The 27,694-nt window shown below is 40.0% G+C and overlaps 1 protein-coding gene across 1 annotated transcript in view; it reads right to left on the bottom strand.

Annotated features, from left to right (window-relative positions):
• The window catches only part of LOC126202942 (X-linked retinitis pigmentosa GTPase regulator-like), a 414,771-nt gene that overhangs the window by 33,987 nt on the left and 353,090 nt on the right, over positions 1–27,694 (bottom strand). The window contains exons 13-14 of the mRNA XM_049937044.1: positions 23,604–23,705; positions 7,864–7,946 (exon numbers count right to left, since the gene is read on the bottom strand). Of these exons, the coding sequence (XP_049793001.1) occupies positions 7,864–7,946; positions 23,604–23,705 (185 nt within the window). The remainder of the gene's footprint in view (positions 1–7,863; positions 7,947–23,603; positions 23,706–27,694) is intronic.

Below are 27,694 nucleotides of genomic sequence, written 5' to 3'. Positions count from 1 at the left end.
TACAAGCTACGTACATGCTGTTGTGGTGTTATAACGTTAATTATTTGATTCTGGAGTGTTCATAGGGTAATTTTATTGTGTTTAGGTGCTCTAAATGTAATACTAAGCTTACACAAAGATTTTCGGTGCAAACTTCTTCTCTTGAAAGATGTCTGTTGAAGTATTATTGTGCTAGCACAGATAAACAGATGGACATTTAGGATTCAATATTGTTTATTTTGTAAGTGACATACAAGAAACTAAAAATTAAGTATCACAGCAAAATGCTCTACCATCGTCTGAGTGATGTCTCTAGGCGTTGTTTGGATATAACCCTGATTCATCACTGCTGCTATGGGTAAATGACTGTGTTTACTAGAAATCCTCTGGATGGCTTCCCATACTTCTGTAGAATAAGTGGAATGGTTGATGGAGTCCAGAAATACTTGTCATGACCTCTTTTTGCTCCCCTTAATTATGTGCTGAGCCTCGGCCTTTGTGACCCAGGATGCCCAGCTCGTGAGACATCATGAGACTCTCTAAACCCCGAGAGGAAGTAGAGGTTGAGTCCCACAAAAGATGATGGGCACTGAAGTCTTCCAATAGAAGAAATGGTTGGGGGGAGTTGTTACATAAGATCTGATGAGAGCCTCAGAGTCTATTGCAGTTCGCATAGGTAGATACAGGGAGCAAACAGTGATCCTCTGACACAAACGAATTTCAATGGCAATTGCTTGCAGGTTGGTAGCCTGGGGAGAGCAGTGGAGCGGTGTGCTTTACTGACAACCACAGCGACCCCTCCTTGGCCCTTTCTTGAGTCAGGTAATCCTTGTGATAGAGCATCTAACCCCACGGTACAGGGGCACCAAACACTTTAAAAAGCATTTCCTGCAAACAAAAGCACAGGGGGCATTCCTGAGCTAGAATTTTCAGTTCCTTCACATGTCCTGAACACATTAATGTTCCACTGTAGGATGGGAGCCATCTATGAGGGTGGTTTGGAAAGTTATCGGAATGGAATACAAAAAAAGAACTTACATCACTGAAACTTTTTTAATTTTTCCATGTAGTCTCCTTGTAGATTAATGCACTTGGTCCAATGATCTTCCGGTGCCTTCATCCCATCTCAAAAATGAGTTTCCTCCATGCCTGCCAAATAGTTGCCAACTCCATTTATCAATTATTTGCTTGAAGTGAATCTTCATCCACCAAGAAAAAATTTCTTTTCAGTTTTCGGAAGGGATGGAAGTCTGGGGGAGCCATATCAAGTAAATAAGGTGGGTGTGGCAACAATTCATACCTTAGTTTGTGTAATTCTGCCATGGTGACGGCACATGTGCAAGGCGCACACTGTCTTGATGGAAGATGACTTTCTTCCTTGCTAAACCTGGTCTTTTTTCGCATATCTTTTGTTGCAGTTTGTCCAGTAGGTTAGCATAGTATTTTCCAGTAACTGTTTGCCCAGTGGGGAGATAATCTACAAACAGAACCCCCTTCGAAGCCCAGAACACTGATCCCAGAACACTGATGCCATGACCTTTACCGTCGAAGGAATTGTCTTTGGTTTCTTTGGTGGTGGAGAATCAGCATGTTTCCACTACTTTGACAATTGTTTTGTCTCTGGGGTATAGTATTGCACCCAAGTTTCATCTGTGGTCACAAACCAGTGCAAAAAATCTTATTCGTTTCTCCTAAAATGGGCCAAAATTGTTCCGATATGTCCATTCTCATGTGTTTTTGATCCAGCGTCAAGAGTCATGGCACCAAACTTGCGGATAATTTTTTCATTTCTAATTCTTCAGTTAAAATGTGATATACCCTTTCAGATGACATCTGGCAAGTGTAAGCAATTTCACGCACTTTCAAACGGCGATCCTCCATGACCATTTTGTGCACTTTTGCAATGATTTCTGGAGTAGTGACACATCTTGGCTGACCACTTTGTAGATCATCATCTAAGCTCTCCTGACCAAATTTAAATTCATTTGATCACTTGGCAACAGTTGAATATGAATGAGCAGAGTCCTCCAGTGTATTTTGGAAATCGGCATGAATGTCCTTTGCTTTCATACCTTTTTTTACAAAGTACTGAATCACTGTTTGAATCTCGATTTTTTCCATCTTTGCAAATTATTACACGGGAACAACAACAGAGCCATGTCACTGCCACAGCTCTCTTCCAAGAGCACTGACATGGCATGTGTTTACAGGCAACAGTCCAATGAATATCTCGTGAACAACTCGTTGCGCTAGTGCTGACCTCTTGTGGTGATTCTGAGAACCTTTCAAACCACTCTTGTATCATGGGGGCAGCACTTTCACCCTTACTTTCTGCCATCGAGGGAGGTTCAGTCTTGGGGCAAGATGATTGCCCCAGTCCCACATCAAGGTCCATCGCCTCTGAAGAAGATTTGAGAGGGGCTTCAGGCAGGATGACATCGACATCGTTACACTGTATACTTCTTTTCTCCATCAGTAGGTAATTCTTCATCTTCGAGGAGGTAGCTTTGGAGACACAACCATGGAAGTGGACAAGACTTGATCTTTGGAGGGACATGAAGTTCCACAATATCAACAACCACGGCCTTTCCTGGAGTTCTGGGGTGAGGGGCAGACTTCAAAGTAACTGCAGCAGCACAAATAAATTGACAAACACTGGTACTAGTGCTGAAACTAGCAACCTCTGTTTGTGTAGTGGCACTGGTTTTCTGGACTGGCTGTTAGAGAACAGAATCAGAGGAAGCAGCAAATGTGGGTGTCTGCATGGCCTTGTGTATCTTTTTGGCTTCATCATATGGGATGTGTTTTGTTGTTTTTATCTCCCGGATTGTTCATTCTTCAAGGAAGACACTGCAGTCCCTACTATATACAGGCTGAGCCCCAGAGAAGTTGACACACATTAGAGGAGAGCAACTCCGTTGTGGGCGGCTTTACCGTATTCCCCATATGTGACTTCCTCATTACAACCAAGACTAATGCACCTGTGTGCTACAAGCAAGCACACCTCATGCACACATGACCACTCATGCACACATGACCAGAGAGCTGGTGGTTGTGCATGCACATGCGTCTGTGTGTGTATCTCTTTACTGACAAAGGCTGTGACCAAAAGCTATATGTGACAGTCTTTTAATCGTGCCTGTCTGCAACTTGACGTGTCTTCTTTATGCTAAGAAGCAATCTATCTTTGACGATATTGTTCTTATTCATACCTGGAGTTTCCATTGTTTGATCATATTGTCATTTTGTCATTCGGAGATAGATGCTAGAATGTGGAGTATCAAACGGAGACATCAGAACATTTCTGACATATTCTTCTGTTTAACTTGTACAGACAGGAGAGAGCAGAGGAGGTCACCAGAAACATTTGTACCACGTATGGGGATAATGCCACTGAACAGAGCAAAGCAAAAAAATTAGTTTTTTTTTGTTTTAAAGATGATCATTTTGACATTAGTGACCCTCCATGTTCAAGAAGACCTTCAGGGTGTGACGAAGATCATTTAAAGGCATTAATCCACAATGATCCATGTCAGTGTACTTGAGAACTGGGAACTGTGACGAATTACCAGCATTCCACCATCATGCAACACTTGTACGAAATGGGTAAGGCTCAAAATTTGGGTGTACGGGTACTGCATTCTCTAAGCCAAAATCACAAAAATCAGTGGGTAGCCACATGTGCAACTTTGTCTGCTCATCATCAATTGGTTAGTGAAAAACACCAACCATTCCTATCATGTGATAGGAGTAATGGTGTCTATGTGCTAACATAAGGAAAACAAAGGAATCATTTAGCCCAAACAAAGCAGCAGCTGCTTGTACAAAGACCTGCACACATCCACAAAAGTAAATATTATGCATCCAGAGGAACAGTCCCGGTGTGGTGTGCTATGAATTTCTTCTCCAAGGTCAATCATCACTGCTGACATTTGCTGTCAACAACTGACACATCTTGCAGACTCAACCATAGAACAATGACCAGGAAGACTGTGTGAAGTGATGCTACTCCATGATAACGCCTGCCAGCATTCTCCTACACTGACAAAAAAACACTATACAGGAGCTCAGTTGGGAACCCATTATGCACCCACCTTATTCACCTGATCCTGTGCCCCTAGATTTTCACCTTTTCTGCTCTGTAGCAAACACCTTCAAGGAACTTCCTTTCTGAATGAAAATGCGCTCTGAAAAAGGCTCGAAGAATTCTTCGCCTCAAACTGTGGAATTTCTAGTCACAGAATCAAAAAGTTACTTCACTGTTGGCAGACTGTTGTAAATAGTGAAGGAGAATATATCATTGATAACTTAAGTCTCTGTTATGCGTATCAAACTTATTGAAAAACATTACGAACTTATGCACCAATCCAATATTACTATTTTCTAGGAATTCCATTTCCTGGCTTGTCTTTTTGTCTCTCTACATGGAAATTTACAGACAATATTATGAAAAGGAAAGTTGCTACTCACCATATAGCGGGGATGCTGAGTCCCAGATAGGCACAACACAAAGACTATCACAAATAAGCTTTCGGCCAGCAAAGGCCTTCATCAAAAATTGATGACAGACAGACAGACAGACAGACACACACACACACACACACACACACACACACACACACACACACCACATGCAGATGCAAAACACACACGCACACCACATGCAGAAGCAAAACACACACACACACACACACACACACACACACACACACCACATGCAGATGCAAAACACACACGCACACCACATGCAGAAGCAAAACACACACACACACACACACACACACACACACACACAGATATATGATTTCAGCCTCTGGCAACTGAAGCCACACAGCGAGCAGCAGCACCAGTGCATGATGGGAGTGGCGAATGGGGTGGGGAGGGGACGGGATGTAGGGTAGGGGTGGGGGACAGTGAAGTGCTGCTGGGCAGTGTGCAGGGACGAGGTGGAGAGGATAGGGCAGCTATGTGCAGTCAGGAGGTTAGACTGAGGGCAGGGGGAGGTGGGGGTGGAGGGTAGTGGAAAAGGAGAGAAGTGAAAAGCCTGAGTGCGCAGGCGGAATGAGGACTGTGTGAGCTGGAATGGGAACAGAGAAGGGGATGAATTGGGGAGGACAGTGACTAAAGAGGGTTGAGGCTAGGAGGGTTATGGGAATGTAGGATATATTGCAGGGGAAGTTCCCACCTGTGCAATTCAGAACAGCTGGTGTTGTTGGGAAGGACCTACCATCTAAAAACTGATCCCAACCTTATAATCCTACCTGTGGGCAAAGGCTCCACCACTGCTGTTTTGAACCACAAAGATTACCTGGCAGTAGGAATCCCCCAGCTGTCCAAAACATCCACCTGCAAACCTTGCCAGAATGATCCCATTCCAGAAATCCAGCAGGATCTTCAGACACTCCTCAAATCCTTAGGCCCATCCCAAAACCTCTTTCTGCAGTCCATCTCTCTACTTACCCTTACCACTCCCCACACTCCTATCTTCTACATGCTTCCTAAAGTCCATAAGCCCAACCACCCAGGACGACCCATTGTGGCTGGTTACTGTGCTCCCACTGAGAGAATCTCTGCTCTTGTAGACCAGCACCTTCAAACTATTACCCGGAACCTACCTTTCTATATACAAGATACCAACCATTTCCTCCACTGACTCTCCACAGTTCCTGTGCCTTTACCACACGGTGCCCTGCTTGTCACTACTGATGCCACCTCCCTTTACACTAACATCCGTAATGCCCATAGCCTTACCGCTATTGAACACTACCTTCCTCAACGTCCAACGGATTCCAAACCAACATCCTCCTTCCTAGTCGCCATGACCAACTATATCCTCACCCACAATTACTTCTCCTTTGAAGGCATTACCTACAAACAAATCTGCAATACGGCTATGGGTACCCGCATGGCACCATCCTATGCCTACCTATTTATGGGCCATCTAGAGCAATCCTCCTTAAAACATCTAGAATACTAAACCCCTCACTTGGTTCAGATTCATTGATGACATCTTTGCGATCTGGATCGAGGGTGAGGACACTCTATCCACATTCCTCCAGAACCTCAACAACTTCTCACTCATTTGTTTCACCTAGTCCTACTCAACCCAACATGCCATCTTCCTAGATGTTGACCTACAACTCAAAGATGACTACAACAGTACCTCTGTTCATATAAAGCCTACTAACCACCAGCAATACCTCTACTTCGACAGCTGCCACCCATTCCATACCAAGAAGCCCCTTCCTTACAGCCTAGCCACCTGTCGTCATCACATTTGCAGTGACACACAGTTCCTCTCAAAATATGTGGAGGGTCTCACTGAAGCCTTCACAGACCACAATTATCCTTCCAACCTCATACAAAAATAAAAATCTCCTGTGCCTTATCTTTCCAGTCTCCCACCACTTCCTGAAGTCTCATCGTCTGGCCACAAAGGAACATTCCCCCCATAACTCAGTACCACCCAGGACTGGAGCAACTGAATTACATTCTCTGCCAGGGTTTCAACTACCCCTTGTCGTGCCCTGAAAGACAAAATGTCCTACCCACTATCCTTCCCACCCCTCCCACAGCAGTATTCTGCCATCCACCAAACCTACACAATATACTCATCCATGCATACAAAACCCCTGCTCCCAACCCCTTACCTCATGGCTCATATTGCTGCAATAGACCTAGATGCAACACCTGTCACATACATCCTCCCATCACCACCTACTACAGTCCAGTCATAAACATCACCTATCCCATCAAAGACAAGGCTACCTGTGAAGCCAGTCATGTGATCTACAAGCTAAGCTGTAACCACTGCATTGCATTCTACGTGGAGATGACAATCAACAAGTATGAATGGCCACCGACAAACTGTGGCCAAGAAGCGTGTGGACCACCCTGCTGCTGAGCACACTGCCCAACACGTCATCCTTCATTTCAGTGACTGGTTCACAGCTTTTCTGAATTGTGCAAGTGGGAACATTCGCTGCAGTATATTCTACGTTCCCATAACTCTCCTGGATTCAACCATTCAACCTTAGTCAGTCATTGTCCTCCCCCATCCACCCCGCCCCTTCCCTGTTCCCATTCCAGCACACACAGTTCTCATTCCACCATTGCACGCTGTCTTTTTACTTCACCCCCCCCCCCCCCCCCAAAAAAAAAAAAAAATCCCACCTCTCACCTGCCCTTCGCCTAACTTTCTGATAGCACATAGCTGTCCTGTCTTCACTCCACCTCACCCCTACGTGCTCCCCAGCAGCACTTCACTGTACCCCACCCCCACCCTACATCCCTCCCCCTCCCCGCTCCAGCCTCCTTCTTACTCCCACCCAGTCGCTCCTCTCATCATGCACTGATGCTGCTGCTTGCAGTGTGGCATCAGTTGCCAGAGACTGCAGTCGTGTGTGTGTGTGTGTGTGTGTGTGTGTGTGTGTAAGTGCGTGTGTGTGTGTTTTGTCTGTTTTTGATGAAGGCTTTGCTGGCCAAAAGCTTTGTCTTTTTTTTGTGCCTGTCTGGGACTCAGCATCTCCACTATATGGTAGGTAGCAACCTTCCTTTTCATAACACTGTTACAGTCCATCCTGGATTTTCCATTGTTTGAAATTTACAGACACATTCACTGAAATTTAATGGAGGGGAGCCACCTTAAATGTTTAACTATAAAAATCATTGTACTGAGGTACACATTTTCTTATCTTAACTTTGTTTTTCATCGGAGTCATGCTTTCAACAATAGCGAAGAATTTAAACATGTTCGCAAAAAGTCCACTTTAGGCACATGAAAATATCAGAATAAAAAAAAAAATCTTGTATGGAATCTTAACACTAAGAAGTTTTAACCAGATGCCTGTAATGCAGTGAGTTCATGTACATAAATTAACATACCTTCCGCTGACTGCCAAAATGAACCATGTTTGGTGTTTTTATATTCTCCAGTTTACTTGCATCACCACCACCACCCGTTTGAGCTAAAATGAAGAAACTTTTCTCACAAAAGTAATCAGTTTTAAAAGTTTACATCTTTTTTATTTAATAATAAAGCTCATTTCCTGTCTTTTTAACTACATTTTTACTTCAATAATGCACATTTCAAAGCACGGAATCATCACAAGAGCTACAGCAGTAACTGAAGTATCTTCAGTATCCTGTCACCAGGCTAGAAACAAGTATCAGAGGGATTCATAAGTGGAATATGTGAAGTTGTGGTGGAAAACACACACACACACTTCCATTGTATATAATACATTGCAGTGAAGTAACTTCCACATCTCATTTACACTGTTTACCAACACACAATTTTCAAATACAATACTACAGATTTCTGTGAGAGATTGCATGAATATTCCACTACTACAAACACGATTATCCACAGAAATTTTTCCATTGGGTGTAAGACTCTAAAACAATATTACCAGGGTGAAGTAAAAATCTAGAATTGCCATTTCTTATATAAATGAGTTTGTCAGTTTCAAGACATGTCATATCATAAGAATTAATTTTCATAGGAGACACTAAAAACTTCCTATATCCTAGAGAATTGATGGTTATCCATACCATATATGACTAAAACTTATGTATTCTAGATTCTGGTGTGTGTGTGTGTGGGGGGGGGGGGGGGGGGGGTAAAATTTGATCATTATACAATTTTTTACTTAAATATTCTACAAAAAAGTGATCATATCATACATTCTTATCCAGGATTGAAATTAAACATGAAAGTTACTATTACTGATTGCAAACAGGAATAAATACTAGTATACTGTTCAGAAATACAACATGCAAAATACATTTATACAATACACAATAACTGTTCATTAAGATGACACATTAAGAGAGTTTGTTAGTAATGAACCCTCAACTGTAACCAGGTGTGTATGTATATTTTAGGACTCCACTGAATACATTTTCATTCAAGATGGACTGAGGATACGATATGAGATGCTTCTGTATTTTTAAAGTTCCTGAAGTGAAGCCTTCTGGTTGGGCATGCACTATTTTCAAGTATGTTCAAAAGTTGTTTTACGGCCTGTTTTCAGTAGATGGTCAGCAACTGCTGACTTATTTCGTTTGATATGTAACGCAGCAAAGTGTTCCTTGAATCTTGCGGAAAAATTCCTGTCAGTTTGTCCAACATGGAAGTAGTCACAGTTCTGGCAAAAGATTTTCTGGATGCCAAACTGCTAACATTTACCACGCAGATTTGGTTTGTTGGTTAATTGTAAGGCTAGTTTGCTCTTTGTATAGAAATTTATATTTATATTGTTAATATATGTGGGCATTTTTACTCAGTTGCTCCTTCAATTATGCTGCTTCATACTGATAAAGAATTCCATCTTTTGAAAGTGAATGTTTTATTTGTGTCTACCAAATGTGTTTCACCAATACATATTAGGCATTATCAATGGTCTATAATATAAAGAAAATCACTTAAAGGCATGAGGGCTATCAAGAGAGTAACAGACATTTTGAATAAAAAATTAACAACATGGAAAAACATACATTTTAAAGGTACACTCTTAAGCTATTTCTCTACATAATCACCATTGGAACTGAGGCTCTTACCATATTGTGCCACAAGTTTATCAGTACCGTGTCTGTAGAAATCTGCCACCTGCAATTGCAACCACTTGTTTATACAGTACCAGCATGCAGTTCAGCATCAGTATCAGAGCATTGTGTAGCGAGCCATGTCTTCATTGCTGGAAAGAGGAGATAGTCGCTCGGTGCCAAATTTGGGCTGTATGGTGGATGATTAAACACCTCCCACCAAAAACCCTGTAGGAGCTCTCAGGTACATGTGTTGTTGTGAAATAACAAAACTTTTGCGCTAAGTTTTCCCTGGTGCTCATTTTGTACCATCCACCTGCACTTTGTCAGTGTTTGACAATATTGCTCTGAGTAAATCATTGTGCCACATTCAAGGAAATGAAAGTTCCAAAACACAGCAGCCATGATCTTTCTTGCTGACAATGTTTGCAAACACTTACTTTGTTTCTTGGGAGAATCTGTGCCCCCCCCCCCCCCCCCCCCAATCCATCAACTGCCTTTCTGCTTCAAAATTGACATAATTCACCCAAGTCTTGTCCTCAGTTATGATACGACAGATAACTTTATTATCCTTTTTCTTGTAATCTTCGAGGAAGGTCAGTGCTGCAGCCACATTAGCCCAGAATGTCTGGTAACCAAGCTTCCCTGCCACAATTTCATGCACCAAACCCCATGAATTTCTTAAAAGCAATGCACCACTGTCTCACTTGGCTTTCATTCATGACTCCTTTCTGTACAAATAACAAAGAATGCAATAAATTTCAGTTGGTTTGCAATTTTTTGCCAACATAAACATAGTCACAGAACACACCTCAAAAGTGGCGGGATTTTCTATTGCAGTGCACATTTTAACACATCACAGAAAACAAAGTTGCACAGACACAGGCCACATGCTACCACCACTGGATGGCAGCTGTAGACCCACCCACCACCACGACAGACCTAAACATCTGTTGCTTTCTGGATAGCTCTCTTAGATATTTTGTTAGGACATCTGTAGTGATTATTGGCAGCTTATTTAAATCATCTAAATATTTACAAATGTATATAGTTGTGCTTTTTACAGTTACATTTATTTTCATGCCCTTTTCATGCTTCCCTATGTTCTTCAGCAGATACTAAATGCCCAAAGTACAGGTTTCCAATTGATCTTTTTATGGTAACTTATAAATTAATGAGAACACTGTCACTGTTCCCTGCTACTGTTTCTTTATTTATGGCCTTCTATTTGAAATATTCTTCCTGTAGAGTGCGCATTCCTTTTCTTTTATTGTTATGGCATAAGATTGCCAGGAGTGTTTTTATCACAGTGTGGTGGTGATTTTCTTTTACCAGATGTTCTACATACATGCATTGGGTGCATTCAACTCTTCAACAGCACACATGAACTGTTGTATTTATGATTCTTTTTTCTTCCCCCTTGACTGAAGGCCACTGTCATAACATATTTTCTGAATGAAATCATTGCCAGTATTTGAATGTATATTTTTATTATTTGTTTATATCATGACTGTGATTTTGGCTGTGGTGCCATTTTCAAGTGAAGTGGTGAAACTCCATCACTCATTTCGCTGCTTTTGTTGTTGATGTGGTGAGTATTTGTGTATGAACTTTGCAATGTGTGACGTGATTCATAAACATATATGTGTGCGGACCAAGGCAACAGCAGAAGCAGCTAAACCAGCAATGGAGTTTATACCTTTGCACTTGAAAATGGCTCTGCAGCTGAAGTTGCGACAGTAAAAAAAAAAATAAATAATAAAAACTTAGTCAAATGGTGACAATGATTTCATTTAAAAAACGCTGTATATGTCTTTTGCTTCTGTCGGTTTTTAATTTCTTTTATGCTGTTCCATTTGTCTTGAAGGGCATATTAATTTTGTACAGGGTGGCGCAGATGGATCGGGTGGTTTTAAAATACTTGTCAAACTGTCAATTGTAAAGGTATTGGATTGAAATAAAGTGCAAAACGTGTAGTTACAATGGAAGTTTATTAACAAAAAAATAGTAATGTTAGTTTTTAAAAATTACATCCATCAAATGCCCTCCTTCTCGAGTGACGCATTCTTGGAGTCGGTCCTTAACGTTCCGCATTGCCCGCTCAAGCACATCACCAGGAATTGATGTGATTTCGGTGTGAATTGCTGCCTTCAACTCCTGAATGGTCCGGGGTTTGTTCATGTAGACCCTTGCTTTTAAATAGCCCCATAAGAAAAAGTCACATACCGTGAGGTCCGGCGAGCGAGGGGGCCAATGGACATCTCCATTACGGGAAATCAAACGGCCAGGGAACAGAGCGCGTACAGCTTGCATTGATATCCTAGCGGTATGTGCAGTTGCCCCGTCTTGTTGGAACCACATATTGCCCATGTCGTAATTGTTCTCTTCAAGTTGTGGGAGAAGAAAATCTTCAATCATGTTCACATAACGCTGCGAATTAACAGTAACCACCTGCTCCCTTTCATTTTCAAAAAAGTAAGGACCAATTATCCCTACCTTAGAAACCCCACACCAAACCGTCACTTTGTCACTATGGAGAGGCCGTTGGTGTAGATCTCTTGGGTTAGTGTCGGCCCAGTAACGGCAATTTTGCTTGTTTACGTATCCGTTAATGTGAAAGTGAGCCTCGTCAGACATCATGATAATCAGGTTTACATCTTCCAATAACTCCAACATCTGTTGGCTAAACTGAAGCCTTTGAAGATGGTCTGTTGGGAGAATCTTCTGTACCAACAGGATTTTATAGGGGTGGAATTTCAGTTCTTCGTTAAGAATCCTTTGAAGGCTCCGACGTGACATTCCAAGAGCTTGAGCACGACGTCTCGTTGATCGACGTGGGCTTGCAGTGACATCGCGTCTCACACGCTCCACGTTCTCAGGCGTTGTTATTGTTGGCGGTCTAGGCGTCCATTTTGGAGCACATGAACCAGTAGTGCGGAAATTATGCACCCAACTCAATATCGTATCTCGCTTAGGAACACTACCGCGAGGTGGGATGTTGAAACGCCGGCGAAAGGCACGCGTCACAGCAACAATTGACTCGTTATTGCGTATGAACTCTTCCACTGCGAAAACACGATGCTCAACGGACCACGTAGCCATCGCGACTGACTGCCAGCCTGCAACTGAAACTTCCCGTCCCCCCCCACCACAGGACGAAGTCGCCGAACACCTGGCTCCCCCCCTCCAGACGTACAGTCCACTTCAAAACCACCCGATCCATCTGCGCCACCCTGTATTTTTTGAAGATGTTACTAATCTTGTGTGTGAGTTAGTCTGGATGTGTGTGTGTTTCCCTGAAGAAGGCTCTGGACAAAAGCTACTTGTATAACAGTCATTTCATTGTGCCTGTCTGCAACATACCAACTTTACGGTGAGTAACAACCTATACTTTTCCTTACATTGCTGATGACCAAGTTTAGTTATTCTTCGTAGTTTGTTTTGCTTAGAGGAGGTCTGTTTAGTCTGTATACCATATGTCTGATGGGTGCTTCTTTTTTTGAGTGGGTTGACTTTTGTGTCTTATCATGTCTGTAAAGCTGAGTCTGTTGTTAGATTCTAAGTTCAAGAAAGTGTATCATTTCATCTGTTTCCATTTCTACCATGAATTGAATGTTGTGGTGCATTATTTATCTGTTTGTGTAAACTGTTTATATGATCATGTGGTAAGTGGGTGAGACATATGATATCACCTACATGTCTGTGGCAATGTAATACGTTGTATTTTTTTGTTTCTGTTATTTATGCAAATATTCTGTTTTCATTGTTATTCATTAGGATATTTGCTCATATGTATGAGATTGAGCTTCCCATATGAAAGCTTTCTTTTATAGTTAGAATGAGTTGTTAAGCTGCAAGTGGTTTTGCTTGGTGAGTACTTTTATGATTTGTATCAGCTCTTCTCTGGCCTTGTTTGGGATTTCTTGGTTAGTCAGTTGCTCTATTACAATAATTGTGTCACCACATGGGATTGCAGCCTACATGTCTTTCAGATCAAAGGAGATCAGTTCTGCAGTTGGTGGGATGTGTGTAGGTTTTTTTTTATTAATTCTAAGAGTGTGCATATTTCTGTTGTTCTGTAGTTTGAAATGTTCAGTAAAGTACTATTTGTGTGTGAAATTTGCAATGTGGTATGTTGGAGCACTCTTGAAGTTGATAACTGATCTCGTGGGAATATTGTCTTTATGCATTTTGAGCTGAACTCTGAGCATCAGTGCTGCTGCATCTTTTTGCATTAAGTTTTGTTTCTCTGTTTTCAGTTTGTGACTTCTTAATGTGTTTTTCATTTTCATTTGAAATCTATCAGTTGGATCAGATGTTAGTTCTTCAGTATTATTTTCATGTAATAGTTCTTTTGTCTAAGTTCTGCATTCCTGTTTATCCATGAGCACTACAATGTAACTGTTATTTGATTTGGTCTTCCCCCTTTCCTGTAGTTTTTTCTTTATGAACTTGTCAGTACAGCTGTGTTATCTTCCTCTTTGTTTCTATGTGTGTTTAAGACCTTTTCCTTGTTGTGCTACAATATGTTCTGTTTCTATTTGACATCCCCAATGTCTGCAGCTGTTAACCCATCCCGGTTAATGTTACATTTAAGACCTTCGCTAAATATTTCATTGCTTTAGGGTATTTGCTATTTTGTATTCCAGTCTCGAACCTTCTATGTGGGAAAAACTGGGGAAAATTGTCTGCCTCCTTAGCTATGTGCTCAGCATACCTGATTGCCATACAGTGGGCCCAAATTCGATTCCCAGCTGGGTTGGAGATTTTCTCTGCTTGGGGACTGGGTGTCGTGTTGCCCTCATCATCATATCATCATCAACAACAACAACACATAAGTCAACCAATGTGGCATCAACTTAAGACTTGCAATTCAGTGGCCAAACTTCCCCAGGTGGGGACTCTTGGCCTCAGTACCATACTATCATTTCATTTTTGGGGAGAATTTTTGTGAATGGTTTCATTCAGAAAATATATTATGACTGTGGCCTTCAGCCAAGGGGGAAGAAAAAAGACTAATACATACAACAGTTCACATATATATCACCATCACACTGGGATAAAAATATTCATGGCAGTCTTATGCTGTAACAATAAAAGAAAAGGAATGCGCACTCTACAGGAAGAATAATTCAAACAGAAGGCCATAAATAAAGAAGCAGTAGCAGGAGAACAGTGATAGTGTTCTCACTAATTTATAAGTTACCATAAAAGGATCAATTGGAAACCTATACTTTGGGCATTTAGTACCTGCTGAAGAACACAGGGAAGCATAAAAAGGGCATGAAAATGAATGTAACTGTAAAAAGCGCAACTATATACATCTGTAAATATTTAGACGATTTAAATAAGCTGCCAATAATCACTACAGATGTCCTAACAAAATATCTAAGAGGGCTATCCAGAAAGCAACAGATGTTTAGGTCTATCGTGGTGGTGGATGGGTCTACAGCTGCCATCCAGTGGTGGTAGCATGTGGCCTGTGTCTGTGCAACTTTGCTTTCTGTGATGTGTTAAAATGTGCACTGCAATAGAAAATCTCGCCACTTTTGAGGTGCATTCTGTGATTAAGTTTACATTGGCAAAACTACATGAACAGGTCAAGCAGGTGTGGTACAATGTATCCCCGGACAGTATTCGCCATTTGTACACTCCACTGGCTGCCAAAGTCAGCACCTGCATTGCCGCCCATGGAGGCTACATCATTACTAATATAGGTGTGTCAGCATGGGTCAATATCTGGTGCCTCAGAACTGTTTGTGCTACTGATCTGTAAATCTAATCATTTCATGTACTCCCTATGTGTTGTTGCAACAATGACTCTTGAGTAAATTGGAAATGTCTAAAACAGTGTACTATTTTTTCAGCAGTTTATCATCACTGCAAGAATGGCCTTTCCAGAATCATATTAGTTCGTCTAATAGGAGAGTCTCTTTTATGGTTTTTAAATGATTATTTTTTTCCAGATATTTTACAAGTTGACCTTAGCAGGCTAATTTCTCTACAATTTTCACAATTGTTTCTTTGATCTTTTTAAAAAATTGATATCACTTCTGATATTTTCCAAAAGTTTGGGATTTTACACCAGTGCCAACATTAATTAAATAAATGTAATAATCTAAAATCACAAAAGGAACTGACATATTTTAAATGTCCCATACTGTCCACATGTTTTCTTGTTTTTCATACTTTTTAAAACTACTTGCATTTGTTCCATTGGGATCAAATCCACTGTACTTTTATGTGATGTGATCTCCCCTTTCTCCTTCAATTAAGACACAACATATCTTAATTACTATACAACAATATACAGTGGAGTACCGCAAAACATACAAGTGAGATTTGGGGTGTCAATCCTAATAAATAACAAATGGAAAATAAAAATTATAAAATATTTCTTGATCATGAAAGAACTATCATATATAAATTTCAAACAGACAGAGAAAAATAACCAATTTTTGAAAATATATAATGTAACTGGATAGATAAAAAACACCTACTCACCAAGTGGTGGCAGGAGAACATATACTTAAAAGTATTAAAGTTTGCAAGCTTTCAGAGCCAGAGGTAAGAGGTATGGATCAATATCTGATGCCAGAGGTAAGTCTCCCCTGACCTGGGATTCTGAGTGATTTTTCCAAACTCTACCCTATTTCCTAGACCTCACCAGACCTTTCCCTTCACCCCTCTTCCTTCCCCTTCAACACTTTTGCCAGAAGAAGAAGCCACTGGCTCCGAGTGCTTGTAAACTTTAATACCTTTATATGTGTGATCTCCTGCCATCTCTTGGTGAGTTGTTATAAAACAGACAGAGGATATTTAGTGATTATAGGTACACGAAAGTGCTTCAGTTTCTAATCTGTGGTGATTTAAATGGCAAAATACCTATCTTAGGAGCTGTGGGTACATTCGGCGAACAACACGTCAATGAAAATGGTGAAGAGCTTAGACAGTCTGCAATCTTCAACTAGCTTAAGATCACAAACAAATTTTTAAGAAAAAAGATATATGTAAACACATGGAGTGCTATGGGTTCTAGATCCCTAATAGACTATGTTACCACAAACAACAGGACATGTAATCAGGTTCAAGATGAACACATACACCGAGGAAGCGATATCTGTTCTGATTGTTATTTAGTCATCACAACAGTAACAATGACAGCTAAGTGGAAGAAACTAAGGCCAAGAAGACAAACAAAGCGTGAGGATGTCATTCACGTGTACCTCTTAGAAAAAGGAAGTATTACGAAATTCCGCTACAGAAATATCTGCTAGACACTCCAACTGTTCAGCATACAGGGAAAGAATGACAAAACATTAAAGGATGCATACAAAGAGCAGCATATGAGGCATTGCAGAAAAAGAAGAAGTTAAGGAAACTCCTGCAGAGTAAAACACCAAAAACTGAAGAGCAGTACAACCATAAAAGGAAATATGCCAAACAAGTAAATAGGATAGCACATCAAGAGTCATGGATCATTTTACACATACCCGTAACATACTGAAGTCACTTATAGAATGCGAACATATAAAAATGAAGTAAATAAAGTAGACAAAAGTGAATATAGACATCTAAAAAATTAGATTGACAGAATGTGTGAAATGGTTACATAGGAAAGGCTAAAAGAGAAATGCAAAGCTGAAGGAGCAAGCATGACCATGGGAAACACAGATGCTGCCCATAGGAAAATCAAAGAAGGATTTGGAGAAAAGAGATGCAACTGAATGAATAACAAGAGCTCGGATGGTGAGCCAGTACTATGTAGAGAAAGGATTGCCAAGGCGGAAAGAATATAGAGAAGGGTTGCACAAAGGAAAGAAATCTGAAGCCAATATTATGGAAAAGGTAGTGGAGACACATTAAGATGAGACGTGAGATACGATACTTCAAGAAGAATTTGACATTGCACTGACAACCCAAAGCTTACAAAAAGCTTCTGGAGTAGATGACATTTCCTCAGAATTAATGAGATCCTAGGGAGAGTATACCATGACAAAACTAGATATATGAGACAGATGAAATACTCTCAGACTACAAGAATAATTTAACAATCCAGTTCCAAAAAAGGCAGTAGATGACAGGTTTGAATTTTATTAAAATGCAAGTCATGTCATGTTTGCTGTTCGGTTGGTGCACAAGTTCATAGCTTTTTCCGTAAATTTAATAAATGCTACAGACACATATAACAAGGACCTCAGTCATCAATAATATATTCTCCTTCATAATTTATAAAAGTCTGCCAACACTTGGTTAACTTCTTGATTCCATGACTGTAGAAATCATGTGGTTTTAATGCGAAGAAGTCATTGAGCCATATTCAGAGTGAATTTTCATCTGAAAAGGACGTTCCTTGAAGGTTGTCTGACACAGAGCAGAAAATGTGAAAATCTGAGGGCACAAATCAGGCGAATAAAGTGGGTGTGGAATGAATTCTCAACCCAACTCTTGTATAGTGTTCTTTTTGTCAGTCTAGCAGAATGCAGGCAGCCATTATTGTGGAGTAGCATCACTTCATGCAATCTTCCTGGGCATTGTTCTTGGACTGAGTCTGCAAGACATCTCAGGTGTTGACAATAAATGTCAACAGTGATGGTTACACCTCGGGGAAGCAATTCATAGTACACCACAATGTTGCTGTTCCATCAGATGCATAACATTATCTTTTGTGGATTGCAAGTCTTTTTACAGAGAGTTACTGCTTTGTTGGGTCTCAACTATTCCTTCCTTTTCCTTATGTGCACGTAATGACATCATTTCTCGTCTCCAGTAATGATACACGATAGAAATGGTCAGTGTTGTTCATGAGCCAACTGATGATAAGCAAGCAGAGATGCACATATGGCCACCTGGTGATCTTTGTGATTTTGGCGAGGAGCATGCAGCACCACACACCCAATTTTTGAACCTTCACCATCGCGTTCAACATCACACAATGGTGAAAAGATTATAATTCATCACATCTGGGAGTTCTTGTGTACACTGAAGTGGGCCATTGTGGATTAATGTGTTTTAAATGATTTTCATCAAATAGGAACTGGAATACCAACTTTTGGGGAAAAAACCACACACTACAAACTTATGCACCAATATTTGCAGAAGAATGGAAAGTGGGGTCTAAGCCAACCTTGGGGAAGATCAGTTTTGGTTCTGGATTAATATCACAGAGCTAAAAATTCTAAATTAAACTCCACAATCAGGCCCAGAGGACACCACAATGCTGACTTGCTGTTGTCTGCTACACAGTGACATTTGGACACGATATGGAGGGGCAGATTACTCTCCTGGCCACTGTCTGCTTTGCAGGACTTAAAGTCTCCTCAAATGGCATAGCGAGACTGAGTGGACACCATTCTGGTACTCCCACAAAATAATAAATAAATTCCTGTCAGATGTACTGGCCACTCAGTCAGTTGGACTAATTTGGGATACGAAAGACAATACTGAACACACAACTTGTCTTAGAAGATAGTTTGAAGAAAGGCAAATCTATGTTTATAGTATCTGTAGAGAGAGAAAGCTTTTGACATTGTTGACTGGGATATGCTCTTTGAAATTCTAAGGTAGCAGTGATAGAGTACAGAGAGCAGAAGTTTATCTACACCTTGTACAGCAACCAGACTACACAGGACACAAAAGGGAACCAACTGATGAGAAGGTAGTGAGACTAAGTTGTAGCCTATCATCCTCGTTATTCGATCTGTACATTGAGCAAGCAGTAGAGGATCCCTAATGTTAATCAATATGTAGATTGAGCATTGAATCTTATAACTGCAGTCTGGTTTGTGTACAAGTTGGTATAACCTTTCATATCCTGTATTTTATCCCTTTTAGCTTCCGAGTTTCAAAGATTGTGTTATAGTCCATACTGTCAAAAGCATTCTCTATATATACCATTGACATAAACATAGGTTTGTCTTCCTTCAATCTAGTTTCTAAGATAAGTCATGGGGTCAGCAATGCCACAGAAACAGACATTTCCCATGACTGGCTTCTACCAGTCTTTTGTAAATACTTCATTTCAGTATTTTGTGGCCACAATTTATATTAAACAGATAGCTGTGTAATATTCACACCTATCAGCATCTGCCTTCTTAGGAACTAGAATGATTACATTTTTCTTCATGTCTGAGAGTATTTCATCTCAATCATACTGTATATCCTGCACACAAGGTGGGGATTTACTTTAGACAGGTGTTGCATGTTCCAGAACCAGGCTTCAGTTTCAGTCAGTCAACTTTTTAAAGAAAACATTACGCCAGTGTAAATCACTAACTCTTCTGGTTATGATGGTATTTCAACCAAAAACTAAAATCTTGTGTTGATCCTGTAGCTTCCATCTCAATTCATAGCTTCTCTTTCAAGTTCTCTTTGTAATCATTTGATGCGTCAAGGTATATTTTATATGATAGAGGGAAACATTCCACATGGGAAAAATATATCTAAAAACAAAGATGATGTGACTTACCAAATGAAAGTGCTGGCAGGTCGATAGACACACAAACAAACACAAACATACACACAAAATTCAAGCTTTCGCAACCAACGGTTGCTTCATCAGGAAAGAGGGAAGGAGAGGGAAAGACGAAAGGATGTGGGTTTTAAGGGAGAGGGTAAGGAGTCATTCAAATCCCGGGAGTGGATAGACTTACCTTAGGGGGAAAAAAGGACAGGTATACACTCGCATACACACACATATCCATTCGCACATACACAGACACTGTAGGAGAATGCTCTGAACAGCCGGTGTGGATGTGGGAGAGGAAAGATTGAGGACTTTTATTAAAGATAGGAGTTGACAGGTGTGTTCGTTGGCTGAGTTGATGTGTAGGTGAAGGATTAGGTGGGTGAGGGCAATTGATTGTTCAGTTTAGAACTGGTATAGGGACTGATGGAAAGAAGGGTTGCAGCCAGAGATGGGAACTTTAAGTGTGAGGCCTTTGGGGTAATGCCAAATGTCAGACAAGCCTGTGTCGGTGTCTGTGTATGTGCGGATGGATATGTGTGTGTATGCGAGTGTATACCTGTCCTTTTTTCCCCCCTAAGGTAAGTCTTTCCGCTCCCGGGATTGGAATGACTCCTTACCCTCTCCCCTAAAACCCACATCCTTTCGTCTTTCCCTCTCCTTCCCTCTTTCCTGATGTAGCAACCGTTGGTTGCGAAAGCTTGAATTTTGTGTGTATGTTTGTGTGTCTATCGACCTGCCAGCACTTTCGTTTGGTAAGTCACATCATCTTTGTTTTTAAGGTATATTTTATGATAGACTGAAGTATATTGTAGTAACAACTATTTACAAAAACTGGAGAAAAGCAAGCGACCACTAATTATTGACCCATCTTCCTCCTTTGCAGGTTGTAAGACATTTTTAACACTGTATCTTACAAAAGAATATTCAACAACCTCTCAGAGAATAACCTTTCAACAGAAGCTAAGCTTTGGCTTTTGTAAAGGCTTCTCTACAGAGAAAAAAATATTTGATACCACAAACTAATTTCTGATAGAAGTAAACAAGAAACTTTGCCCTATTGGCATGTTCTGTGACCTTGCAAAGGGCTGCAATTGTGTAAATCATTAAATTCTATTGGGAAATTAATACAAAATGGGAGGTTCTCAGCGTAATACAAATAATGAAGGAATAAGAGTACAGTTGAGGCATCAAGTGGTCAATACACACATAAACGAAAATAAGAACACTTAAGAGAAGCCTAAAGGATTTATTGGTGGCCAACTCATTCTGCTCCATTGATGAATTTCTTAGTAAAACCAACTGATTTGTATATAAGTACAACATAACTTCTGCACAATTTCAGTGCAGTAATGTGTTCATTGAAAATTTGTGTGTGTGTGTGTGTGTGTGTGTGTGTGTGTGTGTGTGTGTGTTAGTATAATCTAACTTCTGCACCATTTCAGTGCAGTAATGTGTTCATTGTAAATAAGTATTACAGTAGTTGTATTACCTTATAAATAAATAAAAAACTTTTTTATTTTAAATTCAGTGCATTAGTATTTGTAAAATGACTCTTAGTGTTCATTAAAAAATGACAATCATTCCACTTGGGACCTGTGGAATGGTACATTAGCTTATTTGTTTTAGTTGTAAATATTTGTCATGTATTGTTGTTTTTCTGACATGTTCCACATCCTGGAGGACCTCCTCACTACGGATCAATTGGAATGAAAGTAAATATAATCTAATCTAATCTAAGTTTTCCGATGATGTTCTCCTCCAGAGCTAACTAGCACAGAATACAACAATACAGAAACAATAGGTTGCTACTCATCATGAAGAAGTGTTATTGAGTCACAGACAATCACAATGAGATAGAATGCTAGAAATGTTCAGCTTTCAGGCTACATGTTTCTGCAGAATTAGAGAACGCACACAAATTCACACAAGCACAGCTCACACACGTATGGCCACTATCATCTCTGGGCACTAAGGCCTGAGAGATGACAGTGGCCAAGGGTGTGTGAGTTGCACTTACATGAACATGTGTGTTTTCTGCTTCTGATGTAGGTCGTAGGCTAAAAGCTGCACACCTGTAGCATTCTTTTTCATTGTGCCTTCATGTGACGAGTAGCAATCTATCCTTCCCATATTGCTGCATTCCACTGTAGACTTTCTATTGTTTAAGACAGAATACACACACACTGGAGCAGCTACACTATCACAGACAACCAATATCTATTATTTTCACACTCCTAGAAGGCACTCAACGTGTTTACAATACAGGCAAGGGGAACTGATACAAACTGTCAGCAGTCGATCAGCACCAACACCTTTCCCTCACGGCTGACCTAACCCAACTTCATCTGCAGACAGCACTAAGTTTAGCACATAGTCTGCTTCATTATATGAAAACAGATGTGACATGGAATAACTGACACTCAAAACAAAACTCAGCAAATGGAACACAGCACAGAATGGCAACAGTGCAGGTGTACACTGCAGTGTATGCAGTACTAAGGTCAACATCAACTGAAACTAATGAACATTTGTCCAAAGTTGTTCACTGCATCATCTTGTGACTTTTATCAACTCTGCTACTCCTGTCAGCCAACATGCTCCTTGCCTCGTCGACTTGTGTATCATCAATGTTGCCATCGCATGCCAGTCTACAAACACATAATAAGCCTGGAGAATAAACTTGGCACAAATGGAACTGCACAAAGTGTCATATTGAACAGACCAATTTTTTTTCCGTGGATGTCGAGTTAATTTCAGTCTTGATGTTGGCACAGGGAGTACCGAAAGTGGATGGTTTACTCTCGCCATCATCCAATGTTAGAATGCCTCTCTACCTGGATTGGAATCATTCGCTGACCGAGATGTCATCGCTTATAAGACCTGGCATTGTTGAATAGATGGTATGACGCAATCTAGACCTAGTTATGTATATAGTAATATGCCTTTTACATTGTATACCCCCTCCTGTCGTAAAGTTAGTAATGATGAAAAAATACATGTGTGGATGAAAGGACTTGGTGTACTTGCTGAGAATGTAACTGTAACTGGTGATGTAACCCTCTACTATAATTATTAATAAAGTCTGATCTGTAGCGTCAGCCACCAATCACTAGACGTACATCTGGCGAACGGGGGCTCAAGGATGCAACAATGTAAAAAAATCTAAAACATAGTGCCGCGTTGGCCACTGAGTGCCTGCGAGGCTGCATGAGGAGCACTGTGTAATACCAAAAGGTATTGATGACAGATACCTTATGGTATGACACAGTGGATTCAGGCACTGTCTCCTAATGTAGTCTGGAACCTTGGTCTGATGATCGTTATTATACCTGCAACCAGTTACAGCCAGTACAATGAAAATAAATTGCAATTTGGACTTTTTAGTTTCAGCATAGTCTTAATCTGGCAGCAAGACTGAAAATGGTGTATACTGTACTGCAGGATAAAAGATTCATTCAGGGCACTTTACACTGAACAAGTGAAAGCTTCCTTATGGTACTGCATTATTATTATCACACTTCTAAATCACAATTTCTCGCTCTGGTACTCTACATAAAAAAAATCAGTTTCTGATTATGAAAATGATTCCAGTTTTGTCTCTTTTACTTACTTCTTCCATGGTCCTGAGCCAAAGGCCGTGGGCCGTTCTCTTCTTTCAAAGACTGTGATCTCTTCAGATGCATGCTGCTGAAGAATCTGGCAATTTTGCTTTCTGTTCAAACAATTATCAAAGAAGATTATATTTCAATATAATAATAATGTTAATTTTTTGTACCTAGAAATTATAACTAACAAAAAGTTCAAACTTGAAAGCAGGTATACATAACTCCTCTGAAAGAGATAAAAATCATAAATTAGAGTAAGAGTATAAGATCCAGAATGAGATTTTCACTCTGCAGTGGAGTGTACACTGATATGAAACTTCCTGGCAGATTAAAACTGTGTGCCGAACCGAGACTTGAACTCGGGACCTTTGCCTAAGAGTATAAGATGTTCACTGCAGGTATAAGTAATCAACAAAAGGTAACAAGTCTTCTTCCTATTAGACATTTTAAGAGACACATTGTGAGGGCACCAAATTTGTGTGTGTAAATTACATTCCAAATGCTATCACATACAATGTCAAAGTGGTATACAGCTGAGTGTGGCTTGAAACAATTGCATTCAGTGTTAATTTGAGCAATTAGTGGCTTGAAATAATTGCATTCAGTGTTAATTTGAGTAATTAATTGTTGAATGACTTTATGTTAGAATAGCTATTTCTGACAGTTTGTTTAGGCGATGTTTCAGAGGTCTCTGGGTGCTGGAGAAGTGATGGTGTGCTACCAAGGTTGCAGTGGGAGACAGGTGCATGTATCTTATAACTACTCAGTTTTGGACTGCCAAGGAACCACAACCAGAAGGCCTCCAACTATGGATGGCACATTCGCAAAATATAATTTAATGATATGCACACTCAAAGTAACAAAATTAATTTTGAAGAATAGTCAATGATACTTCAGTTATGCAGGCAACTATGCTGAAGCAACATTGGCAGGCACCAGGTTTTAATTAATGAACTTGACTTGTATGAAGTATTATTGGAGTTTGAAATAAAATAAGCCTGAGGATTCTAATTACTTTATTTACTCTGAAGCAAAGCTTGCTATGAGAGTTACTTCTGATTATTGGAAGAATTATCTTAGAAAGGCACACAGATCAAAGTTTGTCAAATAAACGGTTGGTTAGACATTTTCTCAAACACTGAAGTTCCTATGCCATATGACTCGGTCATTCCTTCGTACGTGACAACAGGGTAACAGAACTTAAAAATATTATGAAGGGAATTTTGTTGAGAGGCAAATTAATTCTGAAGTGAAGAAAGAATATAAGAGGGTGATAAACCATTAATGCTGGAGATAACACAAATTTTCTTGGTGAAGATGACCAAGGATTGGTGATTGTGGAGTTGCATTTGTGGTGTTACCACAAGGGTGGTTAAGTGGACTGAAAAAAGCTACAGGTAGCTATGTACACAAATAAATACAAATAATCAGAAAATAATTAGCATTAATAAATACACTTAGTTTTATTGAAGCCAAACAATAACCAAATTAATAAGTGCTTAGGAACATCTAAACACTGAAAGAATTAATGTATTGCAAGCAAGTTATAAGAAAGGAAGAGGTTTCTCACAACAATTAATGAAGAGTTAATACCATCAATTGAGGATTATCATTATTTACTTGAATCATAAGTCTAGGAAGATGCCATTAGGGGACAATATAGAGCTAAGGGAAACAACATGCAATCAAATACTACTATGACATGTTCATATTAGTAAAAGGTGTGGAGCAATTAAAAGAGAAGGAAAGAAGAGAGGGACAAACTAACACTCACTTTTATTGGTGCAGATTTGTAGTTTCAGGTGACCTCAGGCTCTGTGAGCTGTTCTCACCCTATCAATGAAAGAAGTGAATGGCACACATCATAGCAACTAGGTGTGTGAAATAAATGAGCCAATGGCACAGGAGGACAAAGCAGAAAAACTATCAGCACATATACAGTCAACTGATGCAGTGAGGAGCCAATGGCACAGGAGGACGAAGCAGAAAAACTATCAGCACATATACAGTCAACTGATGCAGTGAGGGTGTGGAATTCACAGAACAACAAGTCACTTTGTGCACGGGCATCAAAATACGAATGCACAAATGATGAATCAGTGTTAATTCATTCGGAGTGGGACCTGTGAGAATAAAGATGGGATTCAAAACATGACCACAGAAGTAAGGCAGCACTGACCAGGCAAAAGTGGCACAACTGGTTCCCTTTGTTTTGAATGTGAAGCATGCGGAATGTGGCAACAACTTTGACTACCGCCTTATAACTGCTCTGGTGACAGGCAGCACCACCACTCTAGAATCATTAGTGATACTATCACTGAACTGCACAGTGACTGGAGACTGCTTTTACTGGGCAAACATACTGAATTCATCAGTTAAAATGAGATTTTCAGGCTCCAATGAATGAAAATTAATAAACAGTATGCAAAAATATTATGTGATTTATGATGCATGACATGAAGAATACAGAAACATTTCAGGGAATGTTAATGTCTGGAGAGGTGTAACACAGGAGCTAAATGGGACAAGTTTTTTGTCTCTAATTTCAAATCCACTGCTGTTTAGAAACCTTCAAAAGTGAGAAAAGCTAAGCATGTTTGTTTTGGCCGGTTCCTTCATTAACATCATAACTATAAAATGGAGTTCCTTTCTTTTCAAGGCAACTGTCATGTATCAAATTGAGTACACAACACACCGATAATATCAGATCATCAACCATGTCATGGACTACAGCAACACGACTATAAAAGTCTCTAAAGACTTGGCTTAATAGCCCAAAAGCATTTTCTGTCCCTCAAAATAAGCATGACACAATCTATAGTTATAGATCTGATCATTGTGATGTAGTACCTCATCTCAAATAAGCTTTCATCATGCAATCCCTAAGAGAAAATGTGTCTCCAATCAGGAAATGGGGCAACCTCACAGTTGTGCCCAGCAAACACTTTGGTGGAGGGATATTAAACTTCTTTGTTCCAAATTTTTAAATATCCTATCACCTGATACTTTTGTGTAAGTGCCAACATCAACACCAATGAATTTACAATTTGCATCCACAATTGCAAACAAAACAATTGAAAAGGAATATTTATATAATCAAAAACAGTGATCCACTCTCATCTGGTGGTATGTAAACGTAATTTTCAACTGTAATACCAATGCAATTAGGTACACTCAATTTATGCCAAAATTCTTGTTCAGTAATCTGAAATCTGATTCAGTAGAAGGTGGCATCAATATAGGCAGCAATGTTATTCTTAAAATCTTCAGTACATGTTTCACAATTCTTGATATGTGAGATGATGACATATGATATTCAAATGACAAGGAGCAGTAACTATTGCCTGTAGCCAAGGACCTGAAACAAATGAAAACACATAACTAATGTAGTTCCCATTTACAGGTGATCACTGTAAGAAGTGGAAGTTTTAAAGAGATCATTACGAGATGCTTAAGAGGAAAAGCCAATTAGGAACAGGCCCTGCTGCCTCAAAAAATTCAAAAGGCAAAGCACAAGAACAGCTATCATTCCTTGATGGTGTTCCACAGCACAGCTCTAGAGGAACAAATATTCCAGTGCTATCAGTGCACTCAAAAAACACAGGAAAACCTAGAATAAAATGGAGACCAAACTTGTCAGCTGGACATTTTAGCATCACAGGAAGAAGGTATGGTGCCAAAAAATACAACGTGAATTAGTGGGGAAACAGCTGAATTAACAAATGATGAATGATGTGTAACAGTACAGAAAACACAGTAAAGTTGGTGGCAATGATGATATGGTATTAAAAATGTGGAAAGGGAGGGTACAAAGTATGCAAAATTTAAGAGGAACATTTACAGCAAACAGTGATGATGACACTGATTATTTTCCCATCACATAAGTGAAATTGTATTGCATCTACCTCAAGTTTATAAGGCAAAAAAAAGTAACATTGTTTCTAACTGTGGAAAAATGCTTGCAGGGTGCAACAGACATCAGCCATCAAGTGATATCGGCAGTCCTTCAACCTCCACATATCTGGCACAGCACAGTATTAGAAAGTAACTTGCCAAGCATTTGACATGCAGCACAACGTAATAATGTAATCAGTGC

Source organism: Schistocerca nitens, chromosome 9, assembly GCF_023898315.1.
Source record: "Schistocerca nitens isolate TAMUIC-IGC-003100 chromosome 9, iqSchNite1.1, whole genome shotgun sequence".
NCBI classification, from domain to species: Eukaryota; Metazoa; Arthropoda; class Insecta; order Orthoptera; family Acrididae; genus Schistocerca; species Schistocerca nitens.
The sequence above is the reverse complement of the archived record's forward strand: the minus strand, read 5'-3'. Positions and strand labels throughout refer to the sequence as shown.